Source organism: Pogoniulus pusillus, chromosome 6 (genome assembly GCF_015220805.1).
Source record: "Pogoniulus pusillus isolate bPogPus1 chromosome 6, bPogPus1.pri, whole genome shotgun sequence".
In the NCBI taxonomy this organism is placed as follows: domain Eukaryota; kingdom Metazoa; phylum Chordata; class Aves; order Piciformes; family Lybiidae; genus Pogoniulus; species Pogoniulus pusillus.
The window spans coordinates 37,850,247-37,862,647 of record NC_087269.1 but is presented as its reverse complement, the minus strand read 5'-3'; the positions used below and the strand labels follow the sequence as shown (position 1 = coordinate 37,862,647).

At 39.5% G+C, this 12,401-nt stretch overlaps 2 protein-coding genes across 5 annotated transcripts in view; one reads left to right on the top strand and one right to left on the bottom strand.

Moving 5' to 3' along the window:
* The window catches only part of UROS (uroporphyrinogen III synthase), a 16,378-nt gene extending 4,741 nt beyond the window's left edge, over window positions 1–11,637 (top strand). For 3 of the 4 annotated variants that reach the window (XM_064145303.1, XM_064145302.1, XM_064145304.1), the window contains exons 2-10: window positions 1,071–1,160; window positions 1,934–2,017; window positions 2,969–3,065; window positions 4,909–4,983; window positions 5,823–5,897; window positions 7,016–7,099; window positions 7,567–7,652; window positions 8,503–8,601; window positions 9,293–9,588. In XM_064145303.1, coding sequence (XP_064001373.1) covers window positions 1,098–1,160; window positions 1,934–2,017; window positions 2,969–3,065; window positions 4,909–4,983; window positions 5,823–5,897; window positions 7,016–7,099; window positions 7,567–7,652; window positions 8,503–8,601; window positions 9,293–9,439 — 810 coding nt within the window. In that variant the 5' untranslated portion in view covers window positions 1,071–1,097 and the 3' untranslated portion in view covers window positions 9,440–9,588. Of the gene's footprint in view, window positions 1–1,070; window positions 1,161–1,933; window positions 2,018–2,968; window positions 3,066–4,908; window positions 4,984–5,822; window positions 5,898–7,015; window positions 7,100–7,566; window positions 7,653–8,502; window positions 8,602–9,292; window positions 9,589–10,296 lie in introns of those variants that run through there. The other variant, XM_064145305.1, reaches the window with a different exon arrangement.
* Window positions 11,606–12,401, bottom strand: part of EDRF1 (erythroid differentiation regulatory factor 1) — a 29,326-nt gene continuing 28,530 nt past the window's right edge. Inside the window, exon 25 of the mRNA XM_064145296.1 lies at window positions 11,606–12,401. Coding sequence (XP_064001366.1) covers window positions 12,230–12,401 — 172 coding nt within the window. The 3' untranslated portion in view covers window positions 11,606–12,229.

Genomic DNA, 12,401 nt, shown 5'->3' with positions numbered 1-12,401 from the left:
AACAACAGTCAGTTGTGCATCCCTGTCTTCCCAGGAATGTGGATTTTTACTTCTATCGTGTTGAAGTGACTGAAGAAAGTCACAGAAGCACAAAACCTATCACCTTTCTGGGCAGCCTGGGTCAGTGTTTCACCACTCTCAGTGCAGATAAATTCTTTCTTCTCTCTAGTCTAGATCTCCCACTTTTAGTTTAAAACTACCATCCCTTGTCCTGTCACAACAGGCCCTGCTAAGAGGTCTGTCCCCAGCTTTCTGGTTGTCCCCTTTAAGTCACTGAAAGGCCACAAGAAGGTCTTCCTGGAGTGTTCTCTTCTCCCCACTGAACCAAGTCTCTCAATCTGACCTCACAGCAGAGGGGTTCCAGCCCTCCCATCATTGTTGTGGCCTCCTCTGACCCCTCTCCAGCCCGTCCATGTTTCTCATGTGCTGAAAACTCCACTGCTGACCCCAGCACCACAGGTGGGGTCTCAGCAGAGCAGTGGGGCAGAATCCTCTTCTTCGACCTGCTGGCCATGTTTCTTTTGACACAACCCTTCTAGTCTGTGAGAGCACTTTGCTGCCTTATGTCCAGCTTTTCACCCACCATGTGTTTCTCTGGTTTAAAAAAGGTTTTGAAACACTGCCCTGCATGTACTTTCCTCCATGAAAAGAGACCCCAAATATTAAAACTCTTCATACACAAACTGTTGGATGATCATTACAGTGAACACAGGCTGGCAACCAGCATGGAAATCAATGGAAGTTTTTGTAGATAGAAGCTTATTGCAGTGCTAGAATTTGACTGCACAGGAGGGTAGTTCCTTCTTTTACAAAACATTATCCTTTAAATTGTGTTCTTGGTGACCTGCATTACAGTTCCTCCCTTTAAGGAGTGTTATCTGAAGAAGGCATGTTATTTGTTGCCCTTATCAGGGTGGATGTTCATCCCCAGAGAATGTAAGTTAACTGCTTACTCATTGTGTAGCCAGCAGTGCAGCTGTTAGCCACCCTGTTTCTTTGACTATTGAAGTCACTTCTGAGTAGAAAGTCCTCTAGATCTAATTTAGATAAATTCCTTTATTTCATTTCAGAGTTCTTGTGCAGTTATTTGGTAAACAATGAAGGTTCTGCTGCTGAAGGATCCCAAAGACAAAGATTCAGGACCAGATCCATACATTACAGTGAGTAAGCTTTGAAAAAAAGTGAACAGTTGTGTCACTTCACTGTTAAATATCTCGTGTTCAGCAAGGTAGATGACTTTAATAATTTTAACTGAAAAATACACTTAATCAAAATTAGGAGTGCATGTCTGAAATGATATTTTTTAGGTCAGAATTAGGAGTGTCTGAAATTAAGCTACCAAAAAACTCTGCTAGAAAATTTGCTGTTACTGAACGAATTGTTTTAGTTATGGGGAACTTGTACTGAATTCACTATTAAAGCTTTCAGCATAATACTGATATTAAAACAAAATTAATTGATTAATATTGATTGTGTTAGTATTGATGGAAGTAGGTTACAAAACTGTTAGTAGTCTTACTCGGAGGATGATGTGGAACAAAGTTACTTGTTGCTGCAGTTGTCTTTAGTCATGTGAATAGGTTTTACTTGTAAGAGCAGTTCTGTTGAGTAACAAATAAGAGAGATACACAAGAATATTTGCAGGATGATGCAATCATTTGCCACTGTGGGACTTCAGAGCTATGTGTTGGTGCATACTTTTCAGTAGCTATATAGGAGGCCTCAGATCCACAACTATTTGTTTGCTATTATGTTGCAATTCTAAATACTAAACAACAAAGCCAAACTAAATTCCCTAATAAAAGCAAATAAGATGCCTTTGTGTTTACTTTAGTAAAAAGAAGATTTTATTCTCCTTTACTTACTTTTAAAAAACAAAAGACTACTTTTTGAAATTTATTCCAGGAGCTATAAACCTTTTTTTTTTTAATAGGAATTAGGAGAATATGGATTTGAAGCAACTTTAATTCCAGTTCTGTCATTTGAATTCATCTCTCTTGAAGGCTTATTTGAAAAGGTAAATTTGAAATTATTTCAGTTTTCTTATTTCCAACAGAATTTAGGCTATAGCTGCCAAGATGTTGTGTGTAAGCTTGATTTAATAATTCCCTTTGTGGTACCTCTTTTTGTTTCCAGGGGCATAGCTGTATGCAATACAGCATTGAGAGATTAACTGTGTTGCCTGTACTCATTAAAGAATTAAGTTGGTCAGGCAGAATTCATATTTAGGTTGAGAGACCATAGATAGTCATAGACTTTGGAGGACTTTTGTCACAATGCAAACCTAGAAGCTTGTAGTAGCTACTAAAGGTTTACCTGAGGTTCTCCCTTACATTGTGAAAGTGTGTACTGCATCCCCTAGTTACATGGAATGAAATTCCATAATCTGTATTCTCTTCTGCTTTTTTTTTAGTGTATATATTTAATTGTAAAATGTGTAAAGGGTTTTCTGAAGGAGGTCCCCTTTGTTGGCAGTCTGCAACAGAACTAAACTTTGTTAGGTGTTTGAATATGTCATGATCTGCATTTACAAGTGATCCAAGAACATTTCTCTCCTTTTTGTACCCATTCTTGAGACCCTATCAAGGGTCTCAGCTCTTTAGAGTGGGGTTGTTTAGCTGTTACCTTCTGTGTTAGTACTTCAAATAGCACTTCACTTCTCTGACATGAATTTTAAGTATCTCATATAATTTGCCCATCCTTCCAGCTCATTTCAGTCACAGGAGTCCATTTTTACAGCTGTTCAGAATTAATATACTCTCTGCAGGTTTTGTTCCGAATTTGAGATTTATTACACATTTCTCTTATAAATACTCTGGCTACTAAGAACAGTGCAACATTTGCTCATTTTTGTTTCAGGCATTTATTGGAACTGGTTTGGTTTTTACAGGATTATAAATAATGATCAACTTAGTTTGTTTATTTATTTATTAATTCTTTTCTTCTTATGATTACTGTTTCTAAGTAGCTCTCTTGTCCAGAGTCGTATGGAGGCCTAGTTTTTACCAGTCCAAGAGCATTAGAAGCCATCAAGATATGTTTAAGAGAGAACAGTAAAAATGAAGGTAAGGACATATTTGTGTTCCTTAGTCTCGCTGTTTCAGTGTTTTGTGAAGTTTGTGATTTCATTTCACCCACCAGGAGGTGCATGGAGCCTGCCTGTTTAAAAACACTTTATCTCGCTTTATTCTTCTGGCATCAGAAAGGCCTCATGCAAAATTGGGCTTTTAAGGGATTGAGAGTTGAGTTTTCTGCACTTAGGCTGTTGTTAGAAATGAAACGAAAGAGCTTTTGGAGTAAATTACTACTTAGTGTGAGCTTTTCCAGTTGTATTTATCTTTGCTAAAGAAAAGTTGTAAACAGAAACTCATGCCTGCAGAATAATCTGCTGCAGAGCCTAGTTTTGCTAACGAACCCCTTCCCTCCTTTAGAGAGGCATTTGGTAGAATCTGATAGCTGCTACTTCTGTAGGCTTCATGTGGAGTCTCACAGAAACACAGATTTCTCTGTCTTGAATATAGAGTTTATCGAATGAAATAAGCATTAGCTAAAAAGCAGTAAAGAAATAGTGGGACATAAAAGCCAGCAGATTAGTAGTAACAATCCTACAGGGTGCTAAATAGAAATTGGCATACCAGTGACCTATCATATTCTTGCAAATTCCTTGAACTTCATACTCTAAACAATAACTTCTGGCTTTGAGAATCTGTGTGCACTTGAATCCTCTCTTTAGTTTATCTGCTACATATTTAGGCTTGGGTCATACTAATCAAAATACAGTGAGTAAGGTTACATCCTTGAATAAGGTTACTTTAACCTTTCCAATAGAAGAAGGCTGCATTTGAGGATTTTTTTTTTGTCAAATGCAATCTTTTACCTGGAGTTCATTCCTAGGAACATTGGGAGTTGCTGAAATACTCAATAAAATGAGTAGTTCCTGTTTGGGTTCCTTTCAAACCTAATCTATCCTTTTCTTTTTGTCTTCGGAATAGTTTCCTTTGGCTTTTTTTTCCCCCTTTTTTACTGTTGTAGTTTCTATTTTTTTCCTCCAAGAGTATTAGAATGGAACTCCATGTCCTGTGTTGTACCATAGTAAAAGATCCAAGTGTAATCTATAACATGCTTGTGGCCTATAAGAGGAAAACCCTTTCCTATTCATTTTATTTTACAGTCTGGAAATATATAATTTTATTTCTGAGCCAAAAGCTTTTCATATCTGTTTAAAATATAATCAGTTTCTGTATTTTTCTTGTATAAAAGTTGCAGACTGTTGTAGTTCATGGATACCTAGTTTTACTCTTTAATTTAGTGTCATAGAAGATTATGATTATTTTGGCCTAAGCCTTCATAGAATCATAGAATCAACCAGGTTGGAAGAGACCTCCAAGACCATCCAGTCCAACCCATCACCCAGCCCTAGCCAGTCAACTAGACCATGGCACTAAGTGCCTCATCCAGTCTTTTCTTGAAGACCCCCAAGGACAGTGCCTCCACCACCTCCCTGGGCAGCCCATTCCACTTTCAAACTACTAGATTTTAATGCCTGATTCTCCTTTTGTAACATGTGTTGTTTTTTCCTGTGATTTTAGATAGAGAGTATAAATGAACATTGCAAGTTGCCTGTGATCTGGCACAGGGCAAGCATGCATTAAAAGTGCTACTTAACAAAAGCAGCTAAAAGCAGTTTATTCAAATTAGGATTTTTAAACTATGTCAAAGACTATTATTTACACAACCACAAGAAAATACATTAAAAATTCGTTTTGTACATCCAGATTTACTGAAATATGCAATGGAACATTAGTTACTCTTATTTTGCTGTATTTGTAGATTAAGCAGCAGTCCAAATACTCATTTAACATTCATATTTTGTTGCCACATGCTTGAATTTAATCTCTTGTTTTTCAGCCTGGTCAAAATCTCTTAAACAAAGGTGGAATACCAAACCAGCGTATGTGGTAGGAAAAACTACAGCTTCTCTAGGTAAGCTGGGGGTCAAAGAAGGAAATTTTAGATAAATCTGTCTTATATATATATAAGTACAGTTTGGGGAACATTAGGTGCTCAGAAAAGAAAAAAAAAAGTAAGTTTCATAAATGACTAATTCTGCAAACAATTATATACACATCAGAACTACATGTGCATAGTTCAGCTGTGGATCTGGCTTCTGGTCTTTCAGTACTTTATTGTCATGAGAACTACACAGGAAGCATTACAAGAAGACTAGCATTTGAGAATTTTAGATCCTGGTGTTTCCCTGCATGCAGTCCAAAATCATTTGAAGAACTGGCTACCTCTATAAAACTAAATTAAGGCAGGCTGGTAACAACACTGGATCACTAGCTGTGACACCTAGCAGGCATCTTGAGTCAGTCAACTCCCAGATTAGTTAACTTCTCAGGAACTCATCTCTGCATACTTGCTTAAGATGAGTGTCCTACTGTCAGATTTTGAGAGGACTTTAAACCTTCCCTGCAGACAACAGCAGTACCCTAATTGGGAAGCTGCTACAACCAAACCAAGACAGAACTGCAGCCCATTCAGCACAGTGCTTCCTGCTTCAGGTATGAGAGTTTAAAAACTCTCCACAGCATCTCAGCTATTCCCAGAGTTCTCCTTTTGTACTTTTTTACATCTAGAGCCAAAATCAAACATTACATAGCATGTTACTACTTGAAATGCTCTGATTTTGTGCTTTTCAAAGAAGTATGTGTGTGCCTGGAGCAAGTTGTGTGTTTCTTTGCAACATAACTTTCTGTGATAGTAAATGTGAATTGTTCTCATTGATTTCAGTGGTTTTACTTTGCTGCTTTTGGTTCTAGTGGAAGAAATTGGTCTCAGTTCACATGGAGAAAAGTCTGGAAATGCTGAAAAATTAGCAGAATATATTTGCTCAAGTGAGTACATCTATTTGAAATTAAGCTAATGTGCCTTCCATTGTTTCAGAATTGCCTGTAAGTAAAATCAACTTTACACTGAAGCAGAAAAGTCCATACTGTCTATGTGCCTTATATGTAGAACTCATGAATTCAGCTCTAATAGATTTGTGACCCAGTAAACATGCATGCTGCCTTCAGATGCCTGTCTGAACATTGACCAACTACACCAGTATGAGTTAGAAACTGGAACCGGAACCATTCCAGGCCAGATGGTTCAGGGCTCTGAGCAATCTGCTCTAGTGGAAGATGTCCCTGCTGACTGCAGAAGGGTTGGATTAAGTGACCTTTAAAGATCCCTTCCAACCAAAACCATGCTGTGATTCTGTGGTTCTGTGATTCTATTTCCTGGTGGTATTTTTGAAACAGAATTTGTCTACTCTACTGCATTAGAACCACACAAAACCCATGGAAACTGCAACCCAGGCATATCCTGTCCTACAAACTCTAAGTTAGACACAGTCATGCGTTAGAAAGGTCCTTTCAAAATCACCTTTGACATGTTGTCTGTGTAGCAGTAATTGAAGTTAGAGGTGACTTCCATTTTTAAGGACAAGAGCAGGTGAGGATATTCACTTCTACCCTGGCAGTAGAAGCAGAATCCTTGTTTCTTGAGATAGAGTGCAACTTTTCAGCCCAGTGTTTCTGTCCTCTTCTTTGCCTGAACATTCTTGTCTATATAGAGAGCTGTCATGTATTGAGTGGGACTAAGATTTTTAAATAGAGCAGAGGATGACTGTGTTTTGGGAGGAGGAGGAGATAACTCACAGAGTATTTGTTTTGCTTTGTGGAATGGGAAGGGGAATAAAAATGCAGAAAATCTCTGGTGAGATCTTTTTAACCAATGTATTCATATTATAGTTATGGAATATTTTTTAATTTGCATGCTAAGTAGCCTCTGTCCTCTGAATTTTGGATGCAGTTGCACTGCAAATGTTTTCAGATAGCTTAGGGCGGTGTCTGGTGAAGCATTTACTGCAGTATTCAACTTCTGGTACCTTTAAAATGCATTAAATGTATTGTGTTTACTCTTTATAAAAGACATGAGTTAATTAAAACTTTTGTTTCTGTGTTTACAGGAGAGAAACTTAATTCCTTGGCCCTTCTTTTTCCTTGTGGAGCCCTGAAAAGAGAAGTGCTTCCTACAATACTTAGAGAAAAAGGTTGAACTTCCCTTGGAGCCTCATTTTAATTAATCAGTTGTGAAGAAACTTGGATCTAAAGCTGGTGAACCAATTTCAATTAGTAAAAATGGAATTTACTCTTATGTTGGCCAGAAGTTAGAGGGTGGGAACAGAAACTGAGGTTGGATTGGTACCCACAGCTCTGGGACTGAGCTGCAGCATGATGTGAGCAAGGTTATTTGCCTTGTTCTTCACCTGAGATGGAAAATAACTTCTTTACAGACACCTCGCAAGACTTGTTGAGTTTCCAGTATGCTTCAAGGTCCTCTGCTTACAGATATTTTTAGTATAACTTGTAAATCTACTTACAAATCCTTCTTAGGGTTTTTTTATCTATCTTTTTAACCTTAAATAGTACAAAAGGACTGTTAGCACATTGAGAGTGTTTTATGGAAATGATATTAGTGAAAACTCTGATTAATGATGAATATATGTCCTGGTTCCAGGTATTGCTCTGGAAAGCCTCATTGTTTATCAAACAACTCAGCACTCTGACCTGCAGGAATCTTTGAGCAGTTATTTCTCACAACAGGTACTGCATGTTGATGTCAGTTGAGAATTTTTGCAGTCCTTGATAATGCCTAGCAGAGTACCTGTCTCTGGAGACTTTTAAAACCCACCTGGATGTGTTCCTGTGTGAACTTCTGTAGGTGGTCCTGCCTTGGCAGGGTGGTTGGACTCGATGATCTCCAGCAGACCCTTCCAACCTCTACCCTTTTGTGATTCTGTGATACACTCCTTGTTTCCAGCTGCTTATAAATGATAGTTTGTGGTGATAGATGAATATCCTGCATAGGCTTCTTTTTTTCCCTTGTTGACTACCAAGAAAATCTTCTGGCAAAAGTTTCAGAGTGAGTCCTTCAGCTAGGGCTGAAAAGACACAGAGCTCCCATGTAAAGAAAAACAACCTTTTACATTTTGTCTTTCAAATCTGTTCAAAGTTACTGGGTAATAATTGCATGGATAAGCACATACTCAGTATTTTATCTTAGAATCATTTGGGTTGGAAGAGACCTTTAAGATCATCAAATCCAACTGTCAGCCCAACACTGCCAAGTCACCACTAAACCATGTCACTCAGCACCACACCTACACTTTTACGTCTTCTAAATCCCTCTAGGGATGGGGACTCCACCACTGCCTGCCCTAAGCAGCCTGTTCCAGGCCTGGACAACCCTCTTGGAGGAGAAATTGTTCCTCATATCCCATCTAACCCTTCCTTAGTGCAGCTTGAGGCCATTTCCTCTTGTCCTGTCACTTGTTACTAAGAAGAGACAGACCCCCACCTCATTACAAGGGATGTATGTGAAGGGATTTATGTGAAGGTGCATTGATACACTGCTGCCAGAGTGAATAATCTATGCCAACCTGTGGTTACTTAGGGAATTCCAGCATGCATCGTGTTCTTCAGCCCATCTGGTGTCAGATTTTGCCTCCAGCACATCCAGAAGCTTTCAGGGAATTTTATCAACACTATCAAGGTATCTTCTCTTTAAAAGTGGTGGAATACAATAGGGGGTAAGCTTGGGACGGGCAAAGGAGAAATAGGAAAGCTGTTACACCCACTGCAAACCTTCATTTTCTCTTTTGTTGATCTTATGTCTTTGAATTTCAGAGAGGTTATAGCAAATGTTGTTATGGAGCTGGGAGCCTTCTTTTAAAAGAAGAAAAAGCAATTGTTTTCACCTAAAATATTTTTCTTTAACTTACTCAGTCTCCACTGATTTTAGGATCACAGAATGACTTGGGTCGGAAGGGACCTGTAAAGCTCGTGTAGTACAACCCTCCTGCAGTAAGCAGGGACATCTGCAACTAGAGCAGGTTGCTCAGAGCCCCAGTCAACCTGACCTGAAATGGTTCCAGGACTGAGCTTCATTTTCTCTGAGTGATGTGCATGTGCCAGTGACTCTTGCCTGAAATCAGCAATTCCAGGCTGAAACACATTAAAATTGCTTTTGCAGTAATCTTTCCCTAGTAACTTCTAAGTAGCTCCATTGATGGGTGTGTTTTAATGCTGAGAACCTTCAACTTGAAAGGGTTAGGAGCATCTAATAAGCTCAGCCATGCAAGCTGAGCTTATGTCAAAGCAAGAAGGATATGTAGCTAAGTAACTATTAAGAGATGATACCACACCTGATTACACTTGTGTAACTGTAAATGATGTCATTTCAGTTTGCTGCGATTGGTCCAACCACAGCAGAAGCCATGGAAGCAGCAGGAATTCCAGTAAGTTGCACTGCAGAGAGCCCAACTCCACAAGACTTGGCTGCAGGGATCCAAAAAGCACTTAATTTACAGAACCACTCGCTGTCTAAGTGAGAGTACAGCACACAGTTGAAGCTGGATATGGTGCTATAGAAGATTTTCCACTTTGCAGTCTTGGTGTCCTGCAAGAAGGTATTTTTCAGGATTGCACAATGCTGTCCTTAGGATCACAGAATTGGTTTGTTTGGAAATGACCTTTCAAATGACTTGGTTATTTGTTGGTTGTCCTTGTAAGAAGCTTGTATCTAAATATCTAAGGAATCTAGCTCATGACCAATGTATTTTAATGCATGTAGCAACTCTCATTTTTCCCATGTGTGCAGTGTATATATTTTACATGGATTTCTCTTGACAACTCCTTGTGAGAGGCTGATCAGTGCATTGAAATCCATGTATCACCTCAGGTATCTCCTGCCACACCAGAAAAGGATTTTATTTCTCTTCACAGTATTACACATCTTTTTCTTTTGCAAAAGAAGCATATTTAAAATTAAGTATTTTCTGTTGTAAAGCTTCACTTGTTTGTTATTCTGCTTTTCAAATATTTACATTACACTGATGAGTGCAGATTCTCAGTGGAATAGGGCACTCCTTGCAGTGAAGTTGCACTGTGTGAAGCTAATAGCAGCTCAGCAGTTGCCCCCAAATATCACACAATTATAGATTAATTTTGGTTGGAAGAGATCTTTAAGATCATTAAGTCTAACCCTTAACCCAGCACTGCCAGGTCACCACTAAACCATGGCTCTCAGCACCTCTACACAGCTTTTCTGCCCTTCTGGGGATGGAGACTGCACAACTTCCCTGGGCAGCCTGTTCCCCTCTCCATGAAGAAGTTTCTTATACTATCCAACGTGCTCTCTCCTGCACAACTTGAGACTATTTCCTTTTGTCCTCTCACTTGTTTCTAGGGAGAAGAGGCAAACCCTCAGCTTGCTCCAACCTCCCCACAGTACACGATCTTAAAAAAAAAAAAATTATAAAGAGCTTTTGGTTTCTATTCCTGCAACGAGGGAGGATTTATTAACAGAAATAAACTGGCTTACCATCGTTAATGATAGTGCTAGAGTTGTCTGACTTGGATGTGGTTTCTGCTTTAATTGTTTATCTGTGAAAGGAGGCAAAGTAATCCTGTTTAGCACTAATGCCGTCTTCCCTAATGCTGGGAAATTCATGAAAGATTTAAATCATAATATACTCAATTATAATCCTCATGAAAGTCATTTGTATTGTCAGTGCAGTGCTGGGCTGCAGCAAGGAACAGAGAAATCCTTACTTGCTGTAAGCTTCTGTTAGCTTCACTGAGCAAACGATCTGAATTCCCAATTAGGTGAGGTGCTCCCTACTTAGAGGAAGAGTTAAGCTGAACCAAATTACAGCAATAGAACCTGAAGTGATTTCAGAGTGGGTATGTGGCTTCATCAGTCAGACTGGGTGGGGATAGACAACCATTTGGCTTTAGAAATCAGTTCTGTGCCTGGAAGTGAAATAGAATCTCAGAAGTACACTAATTGCTGGAGGATAAGTTCAACAGTAGGAGGAATGCTTCAAGACTATAAAAATATGATCCTAGAGGGTACTAGAATGGTTGTGGGAACTAATGTAGCTGCAGGAGCCCTGGTACTCAACAGTTGCAAGGCCATACCTCAGATAATGGGTTCACTTTTAGGTCCTTCACTACACGAAAGAGATTGAGGTCCTGAAGTGGGTCCAGGGCAGGGCAACACGGCTGGTGAAGGGTATGGAGAACAAGTCTTGTAAGGAGCAAGGGAGGGAACTGAGGTTGTTTAGGCTGGAGAAGCAGAGGCTGAGAGAAGATCTCATTGCCCTCCACAGCTCCCTGAAAGGAGACAGAAGTCTCTGCCCCCAAGTAAGAAACAAAAGGGCAAGAAAAAACAGTCACAAGTTGAGCCAGAGGAGGTTGAGGTTGGACATTTGGAAAAAATTCTTCCCCAAGAGGGTTGTGAAGCCCTGGAACAGGCTGGCTGGGAAAGTGGTAGGATTGAAAATCCATGAAGATGTGGTGCTGAGGGATATCATTAGATAATGGTTGGACTTGATCTTAAAGGTCTCTTCCAACCAAAACAAATCTATAATTTTGCAGATATTTTTCTAGCCCCTACTACCTCCAAAATAGTTTGAACGCTGTGGGTCTGTTTGTTTCTCTGCTGAGGGTCGTGACAGTCATAACCACTGAAAGAAGCAGAGTGATTTGTCAGCTTTTATGTAATAAATAGAAGTTTATTTAAAAATATGCTCTCATTTATTCACAGTTTCAAGTCTGAAAAAGGTAATACTAGTCTCCAGATAAACACATTCACGCTCAGGTAAATGAAGCCCAAGGGATGCCCAATCTCAGCAAGAGCCTCACAGCAGAGCTCAGAAGGCACAAGTGACTGTGCTAAGAGCAAGGTGTCTGTGTTCAAGATACCCAGCAGCCACTTCTCATACAGCTTCATGTTACCTATTGAAGTGCACCAACAAGGCTCTGCTTAAAACATGTATTTTAGGACATATCAAACCAGAGTACTGGGGAGATCACATTTTTATGCAAAACGTCTCTATCACTGCAAAGCCCATTTCCTGTGAAAGAAAAATCAGTAATTTCTCCAGCAAATAAGTGTTACATTCACATCCAGAACCCCAAGCTGGCACCAAAGAAATGCTGGTAACCAAGCCCCTGTGGAGTTCTCACAGGATGAAGTACAATTCCTGCTCTTTCCCCAGAACATAACAACACAGGTGATGTTAACCACCTTCAACAAACACACATTCCAGATGAGAAAGAATCCCACTTATCCCATGAGCACAAGGCACTTCTTCAGCTGTTGTGCAGTTTCTCAGTCACTGAACTCCTCCATTACTGGCCTCAGCATTTGGAGTTAGCTGCTCCAGCAAGTTCAAGATCACCTCTGTCCGTTCCAGCAGAGTCATACCTTTGTTAGCAGTTGCACGCAACAGCAGAGAATAAACTTGTTTGTTTGTTTTAAGCACAACTTCTTCCTCATTAATGCCC